This window comes from Melospiza georgiana, chromosome 11 (genome assembly GCF_028018845.1).
Source record: "Melospiza georgiana isolate bMelGeo1 chromosome 11, bMelGeo1.pri, whole genome shotgun sequence".
In the NCBI taxonomy this organism is placed as follows: domain Eukaryota; kingdom Metazoa; phylum Chordata; class Aves; order Passeriformes; family Passerellidae; genus Melospiza; species Melospiza georgiana.
In genome coordinates this window covers 12,407,633-12,431,790 of record NC_080440.1, presented here as the reverse complement: position 1 = coordinate 12,431,790, position 24,158 = coordinate 12,407,633, and the positions used below count along the sequence as shown (strand labels likewise).

Here is a 24,158-nt window from a genome sequence, read left to right as displayed (position 1 = left end):
GGGCCCAGCAGGGCCCGCCCCACAGGCCCCGAGCTGCAGCACGGGGGTGGCACCGAAGCTCTCTCGGTTCACGGGCACCAGACACGGGCACGTAAGAGCAGAGTAAAACCGAGCCAAGCTAGGGGCAACGCTCTATGAACAGAAGGGATTTACTTAGCCTTTACTAAAGAAAAACATCCTTAATGATCTTTATTACGATAGTCCTGAACCAGATCCTAACATCTGGCTACTAAGCCAGATAATTGAGCTGTTGTTTTCATAGAATCATAAAATGGTTTGGTTGGAAGGGTTGGATCATCTTAATCCACGCCCCTGTCACGGACAAGGACCTTCCAGTAGATGAGGTACTCAGAGCCCTGTGCAGCCCACACTTCAGGGATGAGGCATCCACAACTGCTCTTAGGTATCATGTTGAAAACCTTATTCTAATTCTAAATTATGTTCTTCTGATTCCAAAACCTGGTGTAAATTAAGATGGAAAGCTATATTTTTATAAAGGAATCAATCATGCTTTAAATCTAGTTTGTGCCCAAGATGTTAATATGATCCTGACCTACCATGAAAACTATCAGGAAGCTGTAATGGAAGGAGTCCAGTTCTAGGTTTCCAATACTCACCCATCTGTTCAGAGCATTCAGCATTTACACTTCTTTTTTGGGCTAGGAAAATGAAGCTTCCCTGTGCTTGAGGATAGTTACTTTCTGGATCTCCAAGCTGGCCCAATCTTAGTGTATCTGGTTAATCCTAGATACCTTTCACTATTTCATTCTTTGAGTACAATCTAACAAACACCTGCTTTAATCCAGGCCCTGCCCTTGGCTTTGCTGAGGATCCTGCAGCTCTGTCTCATTCCAACCATGATGCATAATCAAACCACAACACCACTCCATCCCATTTCTGGGCAGCTCAGGGGTACAGCTTCATCAAGCAGCAGTCTTTGCAAGCTGAACAGCTTTGCTTACACAGGGGACGGGGAAAAACCAAGCAAACCAAACACACCCATCATCTAAGTCACATAACTTCCAAAGAAAAAAAAAATCAAACTCTTTATTTTTGTTTAAAAAAATACGTATTTGCAGTCATGTGCTAGTTATCATAGTTGTTACCAGTTTACATGGTTCCAAGAAACAACACAGTGCTACAGATTAAATAGTTAAGATAATTTAGGGTATGAATGGCCACTTAATTTCTGGATTAGAAATTCTTTTCACAGGGCGTGCAAAAAAAAAATTCTGCAAATTAGCAATTAATGCTGAAGTGGTATAGTTTATGTAACATAATAGATACATTAAACTTTTGGTCGTGAGTAATTGTATACAAAACAAAGTATTAAAATACATTATTTTCATAAAAATACTGTTGTGACACTTTATATCTAAATAAGAAATTTTTATAAAGATGGTATGAAATATTTGTTATACAAAAGCATGTTCTTATAGCAGGATTATGTCATAAGATGTAAAAAATTCTATCCAAGCACTTAAAAGCAGAGTAATTTTTTTTTAATAACTGTGATCCACTTGACATATAAAAGTATATGCTGTGTGTGCACTATAGCATTATGTTTGCACTACTTGAAACTGGTCAAAGTACAACACTGCATGTGGAGCAGCTGAGTTCTTACACACCACTGAAACTTGTTCAAGAAGATAAAACATCCCATTCTTGTTGCTGAATATGCAAGAGGAAGGTAGTCTTTATGCATGTCTGCTGTATGCACATACTGAGAATAATTTCATGCTACAATCTTTTTTTGCCAGTCTGACCTGTCCAGAGGCTTTTTTCAGCTGAAGCCAATATTTTCTCCCTCCAGCCTCATCACCTCCTCACACACATGACTGGGTAAGTCAAAAATAATGAAGTTAAAAATTTTAACAGGAGCTGACTGGTATGATCTCCAACTGAAACAGACTATGTATCAGCTAACTCTACCAAAATTACCCATTTTAAAATCCCTATTAGAACACCACAGTGTTCATTTCCTCTGATGAATACTGCATGCTTACATTTACATGAGTGATCCAGTTGAAATCCTGGATGTCAGCAGTTTAAAAGCACAAATTAGTATGTAATTACTTTAAGGCATGTAAGAGCACCCTGATAACTGACACTGAGTGGAAGAGATTTTCTTTCAGGAAAATTTTGTCAGCTGCCTTCTCTTCTTTAAAGATGCTAAATCAGTATCATTTTGGAAAGATGGTAAGAAGGAGAAACACAAAGTTAAGAATGGATCTGATCATTTCAGTTGCTCCTGAAACAGTTTTAAAAGCTGTGATTTACCAGTAAAACACCTCAATTTTAAGGCATTCTGGCCAAATCACCAATATGTCAGTTGGACTTAGCACTAGCTAAAAACTAAAAGTAAAAAACAAATAAAAGTAATCAGATACTACATCAACAGGACAGTACAGGTTCAATATTGCCTACCCCTGAGAAGGACTGGGTATAGCAGCACCAATTGGGAAACATTCTGCAATGCCAGCACTGCACTGTTGTCCTATACTGTGGCCCAGTTTATATGCCCACAGATTATTCTTAAGAGCACTTATTTTAAATAGTATTAGACATAAAAATCCCTTTAGTTGCATTGGTATTGAGTGGAAAAACAGTGAGAATGATATAGTGGGCTATACTGTTAGTACAGTCCATTTGTAGTGTTAATGTACTGGTTTAGAGCTGTGTTCCAAACTTGGTAAGCCACTGTCTTCTGTGAGACCACTTGCCTTCTGGTTTTTGGCACCAAAAAAGCCCAGCAGAAATCATGTTGTGCCAGTTTTGAGCAAGATGTCCTGTAAGTCATCTGGCAGTGCCAGTATAATATCATTGATGTGTGTCTGCAGCTTTTTCAGTGTGTCAGTGTTCACAGGAAGATGTTCTCTGTCAGCCTGCAACTGCAAAGGTACCAGAAAACAAGATTTGTACTAAAAATGCAAGGTTACCTTAAGAAATATCAAAGTCATGTATTACAAAATCTGGAAAATGAATTCCTCATTTGCTGACTGAGTAGGAATTCGGACAACAGCAGGTTTCCCCAGCAACCACACAACAGTGAGAACACTGATTTGGACTTTCAGAAATAACAACAAAAATTGGTTTTCTTCTTCCCTGGGGATTCAGATCAGTCACAGAATTACAAGTAATTAAAAAAACCCCAGCAATACAATGCTTCCAGCACAGCCAGATGATATTGGGAAGCCAAATAACTTTTCAGGCATGGCTGAAATTGACTGTCTCTGTTTTTCAAGCCTGAATGAATGACTGAACCTTTAAACTACCTAGATAATGATGAATATTTTCATTTATGTACTTGCAAAACCAGCTATATCAAGCTTTTATGTAGCTAAGTAATGTTCAATTCAGTTACTTACCAGTTTATTTTTTAACTTTAAGACAAGATCCACCGTTTCTACCTCAGTATGCTTCTGACTCCAGAAAACCAAGTTCTAAAATAAAAAAAAAACAGTCATTGAATTATTCATGGTTGCATATGTAATTTTCAAAAGAGGTCTTAATCTACACCTAATGTTCAGAATAGGTATTTTCCTTATTCCTATGCCATTTGCTAACCTCATTTTATTCATGCACTGTCTTTACTGTGAACTACAAAATCTGCTTTATTTGTACTTCACATAACAGCAAACTTGCACACAAACACAATACAAATAAATTAAAGGGGGAAAAAATCCTGCCAAACAGGCTCAGTTTGAGAAAGAGCATCTACAATGCCAAATGGCAGTGAATGATTACCAAATCAGAACTGCCAGCACAATAAAGTATTACAGTAGTTCAGGACAGAGATTACTGTTTCTAGGGCACTAAAGGAGTTCATAACTAGTAAGATAAATCAAGTGGATTTTCTTATGGAAGTTCTGCTCCCCTACCCCTTTAGAACTCTCCTATGAAACACATTTGTTCATGTACAAAGGAACATTTATTTTGCGGCTCAAAAGAAAAAACAAGAAAGGAGCAGAATCAGTAATAAATTTATAACACATTTCCTATTTTTTTATCAAGTTGATGTCAAATACAGTTGGATAGAGTCTAAATTGTATAACTGACCTGCAAATTATTTGGTCTGCTCTATTTGAATAATCTGTTTGGATTTGCTACATTTTTATTGTTTGGGAATTGACAAGGCAAGGGATAAAAATAAATGGCTTTTGAGAAACAGAGCAATTTTGTTTGTTTGTTTTAAAGCTGTAATGTTGCCTTACTTTGTTTTTGTTCTTATTCCCTCTCTGGCTGTACAACATCTCCTCTGGCGATTCCTTTCTCTATCAGTTGTTCCAATTCAAATTATATTGATACCCACTTCAGCTTCTTAATTAAGGAATGGCTCTTACAACATCAGAATAGTTATGTGTTATATTAGTTATGTGAATTTTGTTATATGTAAACAGACTTCACGTCTAAGGTTCCCATTACTGTGCATCAGTTGTAGGCTTATTTACTAAATATATCTAATTAGCTGTCAATTAGAATGTCAAACTAGCTGAATTTTTACCTTTAAAGCTACAAACTGTATTGTAACTGAAAATATGTTGTCAAGAATGGAAGCTGAACAGAGTAATATTGTCAAGTAGGAGGAAAAAGCTTTTTTTTTGAGGGTGGGTGTGTGCGCTTTATTTTAAAATACACAACAAACCTAAAAGCAGGTTTTACAAAGGATGACAGTTGTTATGACAAGTGAACTGTATTTCATATTGTTCTCTTGCTGTGTCAGTTCTAGCTTGTACTTGTTTAACTAAATCATGTTTTGCTAGATCAGGATTCACAAAACTGTCAACAATGTCACATTCAACCTATGAAAACAGGAGTAAAGCTGACTTGTGGGAGAGTGTATTTGTATTACAGGATGATAAATATAATTGTAAGCACACATTTTTCTAACCTCATTACAGAGTGCTTCTAAATGAAGGGCTTCTAACTTCTGGGTCATTTCCCTCTGCCGGCTCCTAAACCAACCATCAAAGTTTGGGGATTTCAAAAAATGCCTGGTAAAACACCAAAGAAAAATACATTTTATATTTAAGTACAATGTGGTAACAGTGTTTCCTACATCATCAGATGTAATTGTATTTGAGATTGAGTAAGATATTAGAACCCTTTCTCTATACACTTTCAAAAAGATGTAATATTCTAAAGTAGAGATTAACATTAATTCTAGTAATTAAGACAAGGATTGAGAAAAGAATGTAAAGAACATGTGTCTGAAACACAATTAAGATTAGGGAATTTGAGGAAAAAAGAGATCAAGGCCCAGTTTGAAATAGCCTCATTTTTGTGTTTGTGTTTGATTGGAAGGAGGAATCAAGCTAGAACCACAAATAAAACCACAAATAACACTGATATACAGAAACCTGTAATGTTAGCAAAAAAAGAGATTTAAGCAAGTAAAGTATGCTTAGCCCTATCAATTTCTATTAAAGCATATATTCTAAAAGAGTCTTACTCAAATCAATCCTGATTGTAAGTTTCCTCAGGAAAAAGAGCATTAATATTATTGATCTGTTTTAATTTATATAATTTTTTATGCTGATGAAAGAAATTACCTGTAAAGTCCTATCCAATCTCCCTTTAAACCTGAGGTGAGCTGTGGTCCCGCTTTTTCCAATGTCTTCATGAAGTCATCTTGGTTAAACTGCCTCAGCTGTGGTGGACTCTATGGACAGAAAAAAAAAATTAGCAGACCTTAATTTCTCTAATTACCAATTTCCAGCTCATTCAAATTACACTTCCTCACCTTCCAGGGTGATATGCATTTCTGCAAAGGCATTAAGCTTGCCACGTAACGTTCCTGGGGAAAGGAAAAGGAAAGGTTGTTTGCATAACCAGTATTAAAGACACACAGTCCACATGTGTGTTTACTTATTGCTTGTGACCACAGCATTTTCTCTTCCCAGTGTTAGTACAGGGTGGGGTTGTGCGTATTTACCACATGAGAAAACAAGAAGGAGCTTATCTTATATAGACTGTATTTTCCCAACTCCAGAACTTTGAGCCAGTCAAGTTCAAGAAGGACACGAGACAAAGAAGGATAGGAAGCAGATGCACAGATAGAATATCTATATCCTGAACTTAAGCCACTGGTAAACAATCTCTCTTTTCTTTGGAAACAGTCCACAGAAGGTGGACAGTCCACCCCCTATCGTGGGTGATTTCAAACAGTAACCACGCTTTGTATCAAGTGTTTGGAAGAGATTGTCTGAGTCCCTCAGCCAAACATTAGAGTTAGAATTAACCCACAGAGGACTGTCTGAGCTGTGGCCATCTCTGCTCCAGTAAGGCTTGGCACAGGCATGGCCAGAGAGAGCCCCAAGGTGTCCAAGGCACAGGGAGTGGGGCCACTGCCAAGTGTCAGGTGTGACAGCAGGAGGCAGCTGTGCCTCACCAGCTGGGCCCAGGCCTGATTCCAGGGCTACACTGGAGAGCTACTATACTTAGGGTAACTCCAGAAAAACTACTCCTTAGTGCTTCTGTAAAAACCCCATTACTCTAAGAACTCACTAAAGGAATAATGAAACTTTCCGTCAGTTCCAAGAAATAGCGCCGCAGTATCACACTCTGGGCTTCTGTAGGACGCTTCTGTTGTACTCCCTTAAAAAAACCCAAAACAACACATCACAGTCAGTCTGTTACTCCAAAGGATGTAGGTAGTTGTGGTGGGTTTACTTTTTATGAATATTTATTATCATCTGTATTCATTTGCCATATGCCCACACACAATCTCCTACCCTGAACCAGGGAGGAAAGCAATAGCATCAAGTTCTTTGTACAGACACCTGTCTTTGCAATTATTGATTTTTTATTTTCATGTAAAGAATTTCAAGGAAAGAAACGTTTCTATAGAGAAGTGTTGCAAATCAGTTAAAATCTGGAAGCTCTGATTCTTACACACCTCATGTGTTAGAATTTTAGACCAGAGACCAGAGTGGGGGTGGCAGAATATGGAAAACCTCAACAGATGAACAGATAAAATACCTTAAATTCTCTAAATTATTAAGCTAACTTATTGAGGTCCACCATTCATATAGTTATAGGAGCTGCTAATAAGGCAGCAGCCTTTCTACAATGAGGGGGTATATATACCTATTTTGTTATGAACTGGGGCAAAGGAACCAGAATCCAGTTTCATTTCAGTTACACTAAGTGCAGCCTGACATGAAACCCCTGTACAACAGCACACAAAACACACAAACCAGCTGCCATCAAGAACTCATCTAAACCATTACCTTTTGCAACTGCTTAACGATTTCTTCATCTTTGTTCAAGTATGGCTTGTAAGAGGTATAAACACCTAAAGGAAAGAAAGCAGCATATAGCCACAGGAGAAATGAGGTACACATTTTAAAATGAAAACACTGGCAATTTAAGCCTGAAGTTATTACCAGGTTTGGAGTCCAAAGTTTTTAGGTTCTTCAGTTTTTTCACTTTCACCTGCTTTGGAACTTCACCTGCCAAAACACATAAAGCCACCTTACTTGAAGGCTATCTAATATTGTAAGAAACATTAGAAACATGGACGAAGAATCCAAGTATATATCCAGAAACACCCAGCAAACACATGAATAACAGCAAATAGACTTTTTATTTCATATAAGTGTTCCTTGTTGAAAAGAAAAAAAAAACCTGAAATCCCAACAAAAACCCAAACAAGCAAAAAGTGAACCGAAAAAGCCCCACAAACAAAACCAGCCAAAGGATGACCTTCTGAATTCAAACAGCCAATCAACATACAGATATATAGCAGAGAATAATTATTTTCTTAATTTCATATTTTTAGTCCATTTCCCTTGTTCCCCTTAGTGTAAATGCTTTTGGGAACAAATCTTTGGTACCTTGGCATAATTAAAATTTGTATAGAAGAAAATCAAATAGAAGCCACAGATTAAGTGTTGTAAGAAAATGAATTTAAGTCTCCTTTGTCATAGGCCATACTAAAGGCTTTTGTTTTTCCAGTTTATCCTGCTCCAACCAGAAGACCCTAAACCCTGTTCACTGTCTTGCAGCCTCATCAGAACCTTCCTCCTAAATCTATCTGGATGCTCGAGTTTAGAAACAGTAACAGTTAAGTCGCTCTTGGAACTGCAGAGTTGGGGAAAAATGAAGGAAAAAAACCAACAAAACATAATCAGAACTCTCATTCCTTTGTCCCTAAAGAAATAAAATATAAATTTTTAAAGACAGGTCAGACAGATGCCTCTCTAGAACTTCCTGACTAAGCATTTCCCATAGCTACATCAAAACTAGAATTTCATACTTGAAACTGTATATCAGATTTGAAGGCCACCTGTTTAAATGGATTTCCAGAGTTAATTAAGATTCTACTTTCCAAACATTAGCTACACAGCAGCAAAGTAACACTTCCCCACACTACCCTAAGCCCCCACAGGTATTCTGACCATAGACAGACATAGTATTTTGAAGTTAAGCAAAACCTTGCTTAATTATATTGAGCACAGTATGCAATCCTTAATTAATTCAGTGTACTCAGAAGTTAAAATTAACTTCTTATACAAAAATTAATTTTATGGTGTTTTATCTTAATTGCATATTTATGCATTCCCACTGTCAGAACAGTGTAGTGAACCTGCAGCAGCAAACAGCTACATTCAGGAATTTCCCACAATAATTCCAGGGGTGGCAACTGACATTTTATCCAAACATTACATAAAAATTCTAGGCAATTGTGTAAGGAAATCATCCAGACTGAACAATTAATAATTACTGGAATATTGCCAGATTAGAAATATATTATAAAAATATTGTCAACAACTTTTAAGATTACTGTAACATTCAAAAATAGCTTCCACATGGGTGTCATATTCTGTGCTGGCTGTGACTGATTTATTATATTCTATTCACACTAAAATTAACATCAGTAATACATTATGTCTCATTTTAATACCTTATTGGGAGAGATACAAATTCAGGATTCTCTGAAAGGTAGAACATTATTACTAATGACTATTACTATCTTTTGCATTTAAGATACTAGATTTGAAAAGACACAGAGAAGTCAAAATTCTAATTTCACTTGACAGATTTACATCCATGAAAATTTAGTTTGCATTAAATTAAATAAATGGAACAAAATTATATATGTTGGTAAATAAATAAGCACACAGATCCCTTTGCACAGAATTGTAGAAAACATTTCTATTTTACCTGGAAGTTTGATATCTCCAATTCGGATAATGTGAGGCCAGTGCTGGAGTGTTTTAGCAAAAAAGGGATTTGTCACCCCTAGAATGACAGATGGCCTAGAAAAGTAATGACAATGATTAAAATATGACAGCAAGAGCTTCAGCCTTAACAAACAGAAAAGGTCAACTTAAGTTGTTAACGTGAAATTATTTTCCTTTGGTATTTAAGAGTTACATTTTAAATTGCACATAAAAGGACAAATGTTTATCAAAGTTTCAATGTTTTAGAAAAGAAGACAGTTACGTTAAAGTACAAACAACAACAATTGTTGAATAGAATAAAAATGACATCATCTGCTTAAACTTGGCTAAATTCTGCCCACTTGCAATGGTGAGAACAGCACATTGTCTGTAATTGGGGTTTTGTGATGTGTTGGTTTTTTGTTTGTTTTTTTATGAGCAGGAATCTGACCCATATTTGAAAGACAAATTGCTACTTTTCAAGGTTTGATGATAACAAACTCTCAGTACTTGAATGTGCATGTCATTAAGCAAATGAGACACTTAATATCCCACTTGCTTTAAGCAGCAGTTATCAAGTGAAGCAGCACAAGCACTTGAAGAGCACTGTGCCCCAGCTCACTCTGTGCCAGGTTTCTCTGCCTGCTCTGTGCTTGGGCACACAGGGAACAAGGGGCAGTAAGAGCACAGTGCTGCAGCACAGGCCTGCAAAATTTGGGATTTATGGCACTAATAGGATGAGGTACGAACATGTTTTTCAACAGAGTGGTTGCCATCCATTTTTCAGTCAAACATCAGCTAAGGAATACAGCAGTAAGTCTCACTGAAACTGCCATCTTAAAAATAGTTTATCATCATTTTGTTAGACTGGTCTTAGAAATCCCAAAGTTTAACACTTTCTGTACACTACCCAGAAGTTTCTCTGCTCCACTCTATTATTAAGATAATACATGGAATAGACATCATTTAGATTCTTCACCTCACTAAGAGCCATAGGTTTCTAAAACTATCTCCACTCTTTCCAACTTTTTGTTTTCCATAAGAAAGTCAGGGCAATTTCAGCTCTATTTCAAATACTAATCTCTGCAGTGACCAACCTTTTTATTTTGCTACAGAAGAGTGGATGGAATTTTGAAACGTAGGTTACTACAAAATTCTTCCTGGAATTATTTTTAGAAACTAAATTACATACTGCATAACCATTCCCATGGAACACAAACTAAAACATATTGCCTGTGTTTATGTGTTTCTCTACTGCTCCATCTCTGGCAATACAACAATTGAGAGGAACACTACAGTAAAAAAAAAAACCAACAAAACAAACAAAAAATCCACATCAACAACCTCTGCCTGTTCTGACATTAGAAGAAATTTATCTATCAAAAGATCACTGAATCTAACAAATGCATTCCATTCCAAAATCAAGTTGCATTTAAATAACATACATTAAGAAATACTGGAGGTGTATGTGCTCAAAATAACAGCAGGATTTTAAAAAAATAAAGGAGAAAAAATATACTTAAAGTAGTTTCAAACATCACTAGTTTTGGACATTCACACTCATAAAAAAATAATTTCTGACTTATTTACATTAATAACCTAATACATTTAGTGAAGAGATATTTGATTTTTAAATTGTCTTGACTAGGACTTAGGTTTACAAAATAGCTGTATGGGTGTTGAATTCTACAAGTCACTTGGTGTAGCAGTTAATTAAAAATTAAAACACAGCAGAATTTCCCAAGGAGCTACTCTGGAGCTGCTGTTGCACAGACAAACCCTTATGGAAAAGCAAGAACTTTTCTTGGGTTCATACTTGCAGTTTGACTTATTCTGTAGAGAATTATCCTATGTAACTCAAGCCTGGTTTAATGATGGCATTGTTTTGTAACTTTTGTCTTATCTAACTGGAATAAAAAATCAGCTGCACTCTGCATGATAATCTCACCAAAAAAAGAAAAGTCTAAACCTAATTCTCTAATGATAGAAATCCAGAATAGTTAAACAGTATTTTAATACAAATTTATGGTTATGAGTGGCTTTGAGCAACATCTTCTCCAGAGGGTTGGATTTACTTACGGGGCTTGTGTGCGAGTTGTGTATTCTTTGAATTCACTGTCCTGGATGGTGAAGTATGGCCTGAAATCACTGCAGTACTTCAGTGGTGAAATACAGCTGCAAGGTACAAGAAGGATGAGCTTGATTTGTGTACTCAGTGCAAACTTTCATGAAACACAGAAGCAAATCTAAAATTTGTAATGTTTTATCACACTCAGATCAATGAAGGTCCACTCAGCTGCAATCTTACACCAACACCCTCAGCCATAGTTAGAAAGCTCTACTACATTTACCTAACAAGGGCCAACACAGTTTCTGAAGATTCTGCTGGTGATGGTGCCATCACAACAAGTGGTTCTCCCAGCAGCACCAGCTCCCAAAGCATCTGAATATGGAAGAACACTGGACAGAAACACCTAAAAACAGATTGAGGTATTTTAATACATTTGACAATATAAATTAAATATTTCTTCTGGTTAACAAAGGCATAAAGAAGAAGTCTGTGGTAGTATTTTAATAGTAATTTGAAAAACATAAAATACTCTTGTAAAATGGAACATTTAGTGAACTTATTTGTTTATTGCCATTTCAGCCTGTATATTGTCAGTACTGTGTTTTAGCAAACTTGACAGAAAAAAAAATTAAAACCAACACTGATAAATGTTAGCTTACAAGCCATGAGATGTGTTAAGGAACTGCCATAAATCAAAAACATGTGGGAGCTCACAGCTAGGAATTAATCAGTCCAAGCTCCTACCTGAAAAGATCTACTTCATGAACAGTCGGTAAAGCCATGGAGATCTGAGCATCTGCCTAAAAGACATCGCAATGCTTGGTTTTTAGTCATCAGAACACCTAGGTATTAAATGAAATGGTTTCCCTTAAATGCTTACAGACAGTAGACAGGATATAGTCTAATTATTCATGTACTGCTGCAGTATATAGTACATTATCTCCACAAGTACCTTTGTGTTCTATGAGCAAGACATCTCCCAAGACACCCCCCCCCCCCCCAAATCAAAATACTGAAGCTGTTTCAAACAACTGTACATGAAGACACAGATGGATTTGTTTCATAAACATCTTCTATGGCTAAAGACTTTTAATTCTGGATTCATCCTCAAAAAAACCCAAACTATCCAAACATTAAAAGGATGTTCAGGTTAGTAACTGTCAGCCAGCTATCTTCTTCCAGGACCTGGACATCTCTCCCTGCTCAGGGTTACTGGGTTAGAATATCCTTTCAATGAAGAATCCAAATCTGGACTACTCCATTCAAAGTTTTAAAGATTGTGGATTTCATTATTATCATAGTGTATGACGATTTGCTACCCATCTTTTCTAACTAACAAGTTTACAGAATGAAGCAGATGTCTGGCTTTGTCTGGGGCTGTATACAGTATCAGTATCTAATCACTACCTGGTGCATATTCTGCACTATCGGTGTTGTTCCAGGCTTGTCACGATATGTTGGAATCCGCAACTTGGAAAGAAAAAGAAAGATTTATTTTCCCTTGTATTGAATCAGCAGACACTTCAAATGCTGACTTACAGAAAATCTGTAATACTTTGAGAGGATATATATAATATATATCCTCTCAAAGTATAGAGGATATATATTACAGCATGACACTTATTTCCTCTACAGAACTTCCACCTACAGAATTTCCAATAGCAAACTGACTAATAGAATATGAAAACAATACTCCAGTTTAAAAAGAGACTATTGGTAAAGTGAGTCAAAATTGTAGCTGTAATTTCAATAAAAATACCTCTAAATTTTGGAAAGAATGACCTGAAACCAAGTCTTGGGGGTTTAAGATGGTACAGAATTACTTTCAGGAAAAAATTCTCTCCTAAAACATCAAGATGTTCTGGCAAGTGAGACTTGCCAGAATCCAAATAGTCTGAACATGGGAGGCTTCTCTGGATTCACAGTTTGCATCTGTAAGTCTTGAGTGTAACAAATTGAATCATAGTGGAAATGGATGTCATTTACACACAACACTTAAAACTGCCCAAGCAGTATAAAAAGCAGGGACAATATCACTGGACAGTAATTATGGCTTTACTCAGTTTAGGAATGCAATTTCAGTTCTCATGGGTAAGAATTATTGATGAGATAAATGCAGGCAATGCCCAAAAAAGACACATCTGAGACTCCTCACCACCCAGCATCCAGAACCATTCTTTTAAATTTCTGATGTAGTATAATTTCAGAAACTTCTTTTTCTCCCTCTCTTTCCAAAAACTTGAGAGTTTCTGCTGGGAAGGTACTTCTGGCTGTAACCTCCGACTTCATCAAATCCATTTAGTTGCACTTCATATGGATTATGAAATTAATACAACTCCCAGAGGCCCAGTTCTTAACCACTGTTTAAACTCAACAGTTCTTCACTACACCCTAGATATAACTTCTAATGGCTTTCTTCAGACATATTTCACTGCCATTAAAAAATACAAACAGCACAAGCAATTATTTCTGGTGTGCGGGACAAAAAAGATTTTTACTTAACTTTCAGGAATGAGAATGATTTTTAGTCAAGCAAATATTTAATTTGCTTGACTGGAATTTAACTCTCAGTATTTTCAAGGGCTACTTTATGTTTGATTTGACAAACATAATTAGCACTGAAGTCTCCTAGAATGCAAATTCTAGGAGGGATAATACGGACACTGCAACTAGTAATTGTATTGAAAAATCACTTTTTAGTAGCTACTAAAATTAATATTAACCTAAGCACTATAAAAGATCCTCCCCTCCTCCCCTCAATTAAAGCACTTAATCAAGATCTCCCAGACCTTCACTCTGAGTGCTGTAAACATCTACTCCTGTTTGGAAGATCAGGACAATAAAAACAAGGCACAAGGGAGTGAGGAACTGCACAGTGAAAGGTGGGGAAAACACCCTCAGAGAGGAACAAGTGCAGGAGTCCTCACCTTCATTATGAGACCCATAAGAGGCAACTGCAGAACTTTCCCTGGAACTGGTGCTGGCCAACGATCAATGTCACTACAAACTGAAAGAAAAATACCAAAGTTTCTGCAAGCTATAAACCGTGATCACAGAGTCACCTTTGTGCACACTGCAACTTGAAATTAGTGCTAATAATCCACAGCAGTTCTACTTGTCTCTCAATCACACTCAAGTTTTGCGTTTTGGACATTATGTATGTATTATTCCATTAGAATGATAAAGATTTTCATTCCAAGAAAACAGTGTTCTCTGGTCTTCCAATTTTTGCAATAAGACTTAAAATTAGTTGAAGAAACATTACCTGGGAACCATGAAAGTACATACTAAAAAAATTTGAGAAGAACACCTCCATTTATGTATATTGGCCACTGCAGAACCAATAAACAGTTAAGCAGTTAAGGAAAAAGCTGCTTTGTAGCTGGCTACAAAGTTTTCCAGCATTTTCTTGTAAACCATTATGAATATAAAACATAATTCTCGTAGTTTCTGCTGAGCTTATTTTGCTCATAATACAACCTCTCAAGAAAACAGGTGATTGAAAAATGCAATTCTTTCATGGTTTACACAAATTGTTTCTCAGTGAAAACACAAAACCATGAAAGCTGTATGGGGCAGGCACAGTACACAAAACAGAGCTCTTCCAGGCAAAGAGCAAATAACTTTTCTATTTGTTTTTCTCCAGCTCTTTCAGCTCTGCAGTGAGGCTGAGGCACCTGTTACCAGTGCTGCTCTGTCACTTTTTCCATTTGGTCAAAAAACAAACAAATCACACACACAAAAACCAAACCTCAAGCAAGATGACATTTGTACAGCTGCTCAGCAAAAGCTGTCAGACTGCCCAAAAGGATTTGGGTGATGAAGAGCACAAAGTAAGGATTGCCATCAGCTCCTTGTATTCAACAGCTGGTCCTGAAACACACACAACCCTAGAGGGGTTTCAGGAGGGATCTCCAACTCTCCCAGGGAAGATCCAGAATTCAATTAGCTCTGTTCAATGATCTAGAAGTGAAGCCAGTTTGCTAAAATTTCAACCCTCTACCCTGCAAGAAGACAAAACCACAAACTAGAACATCACAGTGTTGTTTATTTCTCCAGAAGTAGTATGTGATAGTGTAAGAGTCCAACATTATAGGACCACTACCTGCTTCCAGGAAAGCTTCACTTTTTTCAAAATATTCTGGTGCAATTTGCTTAAGCATGGTACGAAAGAGATGGACATAAGGCAGCTTGCTGATGAGGACCAGTGACTGGAATAAAGAGTAACAAAAGAGATTTTCAGTCAACACTTGCCCTCAGTTCTACTGCACCTGTTACCCTCAGACAAGTCCAAGTGTGACTTCTCTCACACATGCAAGCCAACCACACATCTGACTACAGGCAAACTGCAGACAAACAACTGCCAAAACTACCCAACTTTTTTGTTTTTAAACACAGACAGAAAACTATCTCTTCTGACAGCATACCTGATGTAAAATTCCAACAATTTACTATAAATTAACAACTAATTTAGTTAGAAAGCAAGACAGTTTTCCTGTTCCTCTGCAGTCACTGAAAAAAAATTTCTAAATTAATATTTTCCTAAAAGAACTGAAATTACCTTTTGGAAATAGCCTCTTTTTAATGATTTGTCTCGAACTTGTCTGAAATACACATAGCCATAGTAATATGCTGAGTCTTTCTGCAAAAGACAAGAAAGAATTCAATACAATCACCTGCTACTGCCCTGCTTTTTGAAGCATTCAACATAGTTTACAAGCCTATTCCCCTGTGAGCTCCAAAGTTGATTAGATAAAATAAACTAGAAGGATTACTGTGTTTATTAACATTATCTTCTTTAGTAAGTACTTCAAAGAGAAAACATCATCATGGGGAAACAGCTGTGCTTTCTGGCTTTACTATTTTTATATCTACATTCTCCTGACACACTCTGAAACCAAAACCAGAAATAATTTCTTGAAGAATAAAGCAACTTTATTATTCTGCAAAGTAGCACTAAAAAGATTTTAGCAGTTAAAAACCTTAAAGCCCTGACTTGAAGAGATAAAACCTAGTCTTTCAGCGTATTAGTTTTACAAAAGATTCTTGGAATATTAAGGAAGTAGGCTGCCAAACTTCAAAGACAAGACATCAGCTTTATGCTTTCTACAAAGAGGAATTCAGGTATTTGCCACATAAACAGAACTAAATTGAGTTTGAGAACCAGGCTCCCAGAGGCCTCAATATTCCCTATGGACATGATGAGAACAACTTTTGGCCACTATCTCTTTTAGGTAACTGCTCCAGCTTCAAAATTGAAGGGTGGAAACTGAGACAGCCCAATTTGCTTGGAATTGTTTAAATTAAGTTATAAAGAACTTCATATTTCCACAACAGTAACGGTTCTTACAATTCTGTCTACGGGTTCCTAGTCAATAATGAAACAGATTTGGGCTTCAATTTAATTCCTTGTAATCCAAAATCCACACTAATAAAACAAAGAATAGTTAATGAAACTTATTGTTCTTATTATTCTTCTTATTATTAGCTACAGAAAACATGAGTTTTGACTTTCAGGACATCCACTTCAGAGAGCTTTCTTTTCAAACGTTATATTTAAAGGTGAAGACCCACAAATTAACATGACCCAAAATCAATTTCACTTCATTTTTTTCTCATATCCAACCTTTAAGTAAACTGGTAGATCTCTATCCAATTGGTCCAGAAAACAACAGAATGAGACTTTCCTTCCAGGAGACCGTCGGAATCTAAAACAAAATTGTGTGTCCCCAAGACAACCTACATGGGGAAGAGATAAATGACAGACAGTATTCACAGCTTGAGCCTTGTTTAACATGAGCACTTGCTTACAGCCAAAGAGGTATCAGAGTTTTGGTTCATTTATCTTGCATTGCCCTTGTGAACATGAATATATTTATAATTTTATAAGTGGTAAATTTGGCATCTTTGCCAACAGTAAATATACTGTCTGCAACAAGGAAAACAACAATCATGTCCTCAAACAGGTCAAATGGCTCTTCTCCTACTGCCATTCCCCATTTCATTGGCATGCCTGTACAGTTCTGATCATCTTAGCCATGTCATTCCTCTGCTACATGGCTGCACTTTCCCTCTTTTTCTGACACCATACAGTTCATACAGATGTCACACTGTAGAAGTGCATTATGCGGATCTGTAACTCCACAGGCACGTCTAGGACTCATCATTTTGAATGCTGCAAAGCTAATTGCTGAAAACTGAGTGAAATTGAGTAGGACTTCCCAGTAATGTCCCCAAGGAGCAAAGTTTTCCTTCACTTCTATCAAAATGAATTTCTTAGAGAAAAATGTAACAAATTCTCAGCAGAACTGTTTCACCAGACTTTCAAGCTCCATTTCATCTTCTCTTTCAGTCACATCCATTCTGCTGCAGCAAGCACAGACAGCCCAACCCCTGAGGGACAGTGACATGCACAGAGCACCCAGGGCTGAGCCTCAGGCCCCCCTGGAGCTGCACTCAGAATCCCTCCGTGCACCACGATAAAAGCAAAAGTAGCAAAACACGGTGAGATGGGACCTTGAATTCCAACAGGTAACACGTGCTCAGCAAGGATGCAATGATAAGAAAAAACACAGCACATGCCAATACCACAGCACTAAATATTTGCTTTAACTTTGCAAAGCTCCTTCCCTTCATCCAAAGGAAAATAGCCCTCAAGAACTATTATAAAAATCTACACACAGAAGTTCTAAATTACCCTTAATCATTACTATGTTCAAATATCATTCAGAATATGATGTCTTCTTATTTAACAAGCTCTTGCAGAGAAAATTGGTAAATGTCTATTCTTTTTTCAATTATCCATGCAGAGAAGGTAAAGCATTGTTTTAAAAATAACTGTACTGCAAAACTCAGCTTAAAACCACAATTGTTGTGATCTAGTAGCTCATTAAATCAATTTTCTCCTCTAAATTCCCAGCCACAAGTACTGGCATAATCCCTCTTTGTAATATTAAGAGTAAAAAGTTGAATTAACCTTTTGAGCCATGAAAACCTGGGATGGGCTGACCTCAAATTTAGCTGCAAGCTAGTAACTTCCTTCACTGCTCTGTTATATAAAGTTTTTCTTTTTATGCTAAGGCCTATGATGAAAAAATAAATCCTAACAGACAGGATACACTACCAGCCCTGTGGAAGGCAAGTTTTACACAGGTTATTCCCTCTACATCATTTGAAACTTCAGCCTACCAAGAATGATCAAGAACCAGTAGTTCTTAATAGGGACATCATAAAAAGCAAAAATGTGGAAATTTTCACTGCTGAAAATAAAACCTCCTCACATATTCTGCCTGAAGTAGAATACTACACTGTTATTTGAAAAAATACATGAAAAATTTTTAAGAAAGCAACCTTTGCTCTTAACACATGATTTTGTACCTTCAAGATACCTTTTAAAGACTAAAGATACTTATCACCATTAACAATGAGAGTAATTAGAACATACAGTTAACTCCTATTTCAGTAACAGAAAGAAGCTGTGCTTCTATTTGCATATAGAATAGCAAGAACAGAGAAAATACCTTCATTTCAGTGATATTTAAACAAAGGAGAAAAACTAGCCAAAATACTTTGTAAAATTACATAAGAGAGAGCTCACACACATTAAAAGCACACATCTGCATCACTCCCTATCCAAGCTGTCATACTGCAGAGCATCCAAAAGCACAGAGTCACTGCAGTTACAGGCACAATGCTGGTCCTGCAAGCTTTGACTTCTGATAGAAATAAATGTGAAAGGAAGTGTCTGAACTTCTGTAATTTCTTTTTGCAGGTGGTCCAACCCATAAGCCACATGCCCCAATTTCTCCTTGGCAGCAGAAGAGCAGAAGTTTAGATTGAAGAATAATTTAACAACCGGGACCACACACAGCTACAGGCACAGCAACAATGCACAAGATAGCTGAGGTTTTCCTTTCACAACTGTTCTTTCTAAATGCTTTTGAATTTAAAAGTAAATTTCACTGTTATGAACTTAGAAAATACACATTTAGTCCTTTATGAGAAGGGGGTCCCATATACTTCCATTTGCTTTACTAAATCCTTCAAATTCCATGCCTACTCTCGTCTCTACAGTGACAATACTATTATTTTGTTTAAAGAGGAAGATTAAGATGTTCATTCTTTACCTGCCAAGTATTCTGAAATGTCTGCACAAATGTCATCTGGAAGGTCTTACACACTTACATAAACCAGAGAAGAATCCTCAGACCTTACTGCAATGCAGACAGTTGCAGTTTTATATTTAACCTTAGCTGCAACGTTTCTGTATTGCAATGTTAATTAAGATATATAAATACGTACTTGATCTAAAGCCTAGAACACATCCTGTAAAATTCTTTTTTAACACAGTTTAGTCCAACAACAGACTACAGAGAGAAGAAAGCACTTACCTGAATTAGAATCTGGAAAAGACAAATAGCAAATATTGGTTTTCTAAAGGGTAGGGAAAAGAAAAGACAGCTGTTATATTTTCTGAGATATATTATATTTATATTTCCTAAGCTAAAACAAAACGATATATAGCAACTATGACTTACCTCTTTATCTGTGAGTTTGGAATGTGGAGGATATATCACCTAGAGGAAAAAAACAGTATTATTTTATTTGAAAATAAGCTGGATATAAGCAATAAATTTCCATCAAATATTTTAACAGTACAACACTCAAACACCTTCCCAGCTGTAGGACATTTTCAATTGTAAGCTATTAATATTATGTCTCAGTTCTTATCTTCATATGCTTTTAAGCTTTCTTGATCACCCATCTTTACAAGGTATTTTGGATGCTAGTTAGAGACCACACACATTAATTTAAAAAGATACATTCAGAGCACACATTCTGAGTAGTTGAGATTTATGGTGCAAAAGGTCTCAAAGGAGAGCAAGATTACATCTTTTAGATTGAACATACAAAATGCAGTAGAGGATTACATTTAAAGCAAACACACATTGTCTGAAATCTGTTGCAATCAAAAGTCAGGCAGGAGTAACCAAAATTCAAACACAAAACATGATCTATATTATTACCAGCTCTTGGAGGATGAACACTAGTCCCTAATGGCAACTATGGAAGCTCAAGGAATAAACTCAAAATCATGGCTTTTTGTACTAACAGAAAGCAAACAGATCATGTAGTAAGCTTGCACGACACAGAAATCAAAAATGATGCAACACAACCAAGATGCGGAAGCACAATTACTTCAGAAAAGAAAGGATGTACAAAACGAGGGATTATGCAAGCAGGTGGGAATAGAACATACAGGAAAGAGGACAAACCTCAGACACCTAGATTTCACCCAAAAAAGTCCTCAAAACAACCCACAACCCACTCCAAAACTCCTGAAATGCTTGGCTAGCTTATGAGCAGAGGAAATTTGACATAAATTCCAGTATTATGTTTCACAGAAGGTTTCAGAGCTTCCAAAGATGGGACCTAGTTGAAGAGCAGAAGTTCAAGGCAGGAACAGCAGCTTCATGCAGTCCTCATCTCACCGTACAGCTAACAACCCATTATCTCATTTAATCTTGTTCTGCCCAATGTAAGTACATTTATTTCCAGGAAACACAACACTATCCTACTCTATAGAAAACAACGGATATACCCACTGGCTGATCTCTGACTAGGCACCTTTCTGTCCTCCAGCCATAAAATCTCCAGGGCATGTTTTCCCCTCAGTCTTCCATCAAATATGTCCAGCTGTGTAAGACATGATTAGCACAAGTGAAGCTGAAAGCAGACACCAGTGGAACACCTGCATTCTGCATGCAGTAAACCTATCACTGCCTCTTTTCCAACCCTTAATACTTTCCTTTGCTATATGCTAAGCAGCTGTACACTAAATGTAACTTTCAGAAGCTGAATGATGCTGAATTACCCACATTTAGTCAGAAGGCTGGCATACAGACTTGAATTCATACTCCTTCTCCTCACTAGCAGGTGTTTCTTCCCAGAATTCCTACATAAACTGAAGCTAATTATTCTGCATGCAGCTACATGCTGGGAGGGGGAAAAACCCCAACAAAACAGGCCTTAGTTCTGTAGACATTTTAAGACTCATTTTATCCAGTTAAATTAACGTGACTGTCAACTGAGAAGTCTCAGCCAGGACAGAGACTGTGCTTCCCTCAGCCACTGAGCACAACAGCTGCCCAAGTCACAGGTTATACAGAAACCTTTGTCTTTGTTGTTAACAACGCCTCATAACATCAAAGGAAGAGAACTCAGATAATTAACACAATATCCTGGTTTTATCTGCATTTCTTTGTGGCCAACGGTTAGGTATTTCACATACTGCAACAGCCTGGTTAAATTTTAGGCCAGTCAGCCAGGCATTTACACTGGCGCCCCTTTAAGGCAAGGAAAAGAGAAAGGAAAAGGCATTTTCCCTGCAGACCAAGAGTTTGCTGTGCAGTCACATGGTGAAAAGGGCAAAACAGGATGTGAAACTGATCCGAACAGTAATTCTTCTTTCCATTTCCCAGCACTGTGAGCTCCCCGTGCCCTCCCAAAGCGGTGCCACAGCTGTCCCTGCCCGAGCCTTCCCAAAGCGGTGCCACGGCTGTCCCTATCCCTGCCGAAGCGGTGCCACAGCTGTCCCTGCCCCTGCCCTCCCCACACTGTGCCACAGGTTCCCCGCCTGTTGCACAGAGGGCACAGCCGGGAGCCGCAGCCGCAGCCGTGACACTGCCAGGGGCCGGCATCCAGCTTGTGCTGAAGGAAAACGCTTCGAACCCGTAGAGAACCTTTTCGCAGACCTCAGCGACCTGGCGAACTGTTAATTATGAAGATCACTCACATTCTCCTTATTAGACGCCATAGAAATCAGCACCATTGGTAGGCAAAGAAAGCCGACGGTGTACTTCATATAAATCCCGGGACGCAATGCAAACCATTTAAAAGCGCCCACCGCCAGCACAAGCAGCGCCATGAGCAGAGCTGCACCAGCCTCACCCGGGACAGCCGAGCCGGTTCACCGGGGCGCTGCCCCGCTCGCCGCTCCGGGGCTCCGCACAACCACGCTTCCTTAGGCACGGCCGAGCTTCCCCCGCCTCTGTGCAACACCGGGGCCAGAGGAAGCGCCCGATTCCGGCGGGGCCCCGCCGCAGCCCGCAGGGCGAGCGGTGTCCCCCGCCCGCCGCCGCACGTACCTCCACGGCCTGGCCCAGCTCCAGGTCGAAGCCCACCACGCAGACGCAGTGCAGCCAGGCTGAGAAGCGGTCCCAGGGCAGCAGCGACAGGCACTGGTCGGGACTCTCCGGCTCCGCATGCTCCGCATCCTCCGCAGCCACCTCGGCACCGCCCGGCCCCGACTCCGGGCCCCGCTCCCGCCGCGACATGGCCCCGACCCCGGCCCCGCCGCGCGGAGTCAGGTGACTCGCGTCGCCCCGCCCGCTCCCCCCGGAGCCGCTCGGAGTGGGAGGGGCCAAGCGGGCACCGAGGGAGGCCAAACCATTCCTGCGGGGGGGGGGGGTTGGGGGGGTGGTGCTGGGGGCGGTGGGGAGGGAGCGCCCCCGCGCGGCCCGCCCGGGAAGGGCTGCGGTGCGCCCGGCCCGGCCCGGCCCCTCCAGGCGGGCACCGGGCGGGCCGAGCTGCTCGGGCGGGGAAAGCGGGGAAAGCAGCTCCTCTCTCGGGGCTGCGGACACCGCACCGGGCCCGGAGAGCCCGCCCTACCGGGGCTCAGGGGAGTGCTCGCGAGGGCAGCTCTGCAGGCAACGGATCAGTCCGCGCTCTTTGCTCTTTGACATGTCAGTGACAGCACCTGCTGGGGCCGCCGGGGCCGCCGAGTAATGAACAGCCGTGTCTCCAGCGTGAGCTTTGCACCGCTGAGCGCGGCACGGGAGGGACATGGAAATACCCCTCTGGCTGATGGCTGCACAGCTTCACCCTCACAGGATCACTGGGATGATTATAAAAAAAGCATCCAAATCTCTTAAACCCTCTTTTATTGCCTTAGCCAAAGCCCAAGCTCTTTAATAATGTAAGAGCTTTCAAATAGTCTTTTAGCACAGTCCAACAGCTATTTATATTTCATTATGAAACATTTTGTAGAGTTAAAAGTACTAAATAGCTACTTTATTTAACAAAAAAGAAAAAAAGAAAAATAAAATATCATGCATTCACCTCCCCCAAAACTCCATACCTCTTTTAATTTAATTATTTACACTAGATTTTGGTTGACTGTTACTAGAACAGCTTCAACAGCAGTAGGTGTAGATGAGCTGCTACCTGAATCATTACATGCCATTTTTTCTCCAGAACGGGAGTTGCAAATATTAAAAGCAAGATAATACATCTATACTTACTTAAAAGAAAATGTTGGATGCATTAGATGCACTGTTTCCTTAAGGCCCATTAACATTTGTTTATCAAAAGCAAACAGCTAGAAATTAACAGTATGCTTTGATCACTGGATTATTTTCTAGACAAAAGATGAACAAACATATAACTCAGACAAAATTATAACACACAAAATTATCATGGTAATAACTTGAGATACAGCGGCCTTCAGTTATCTAAAGCATGAGCAGCAAAGTGAATGTTAGATCCAGGCTGAGATAGGAATGGGGTTCTGCAGTGTGCAGCCTCGGGCAGGCTCTGTGGGAAGGCTCTTGCTGTCTCCAGCTGCTTCAGGTATTGTACAGTGATACCATGCAAGTCTCACAGATTTTTCAAGTAGTTAACTCTAAATTCTGTAGATTCTCTTGACAAAAAAATTCTCATAACTAAGACTGAGCTTAATCAAGTTCAACTCAGTGCAATGAGTCTCAGTGGAATTTAATTTGCTGTTTCCATTTAGGAACTTAAATGGCCTGGCCAAAAGCTTTTATCACTTGGTTTAAGAAAAGATTTCATGTCGCTGCCTCTTATAAGCCTTCCCTTCTTTATATTCTTGCTGGCATGGGCAAACCAAAATTTTTAGC

The 24,158-nt window shown here is 38.7% G+C and overlaps 1 protein-coding gene across 1 annotated transcript; it reads right to left on the bottom strand.

Moving 5' to 3' along the window:
- Window positions 1-1,050: 1,050 nt before the first annotated feature.
- DENND6A (DENN domain containing 6A) lies at window positions 1,051-22,690 on the bottom strand. Its single transcript, XM_058031955.1, is given in 21 exon segments — window positions 1,051-2,891; window positions 3,369-3,443; window positions 4,892-4,994; window positions 5,553-5,662; window positions 5,744-5,797; window positions 6,508-6,597; window positions 7,233-7,297; window positions 7,389-7,454; window positions 9,169-9,263; window positions 11,247-11,342; window positions 11,519-11,641; window positions 11,983-12,038; window positions 12,646-12,708; window positions 14,166-14,245; window positions 15,344-15,449; window positions 15,800-15,880; window positions 16,865-16,977; window positions 19,629-19,671; window positions 19,776-19,814; window positions 22,386-22,675; window positions 22,678-22,690. Coding segments are annotated over 21 exon segments (1,893 nt in total). The 3' UTR covers window positions 1,051-2,759.
- Between the last annotated feature and the right edge of the window lie 1,468 nt (window positions 22,691-24,158).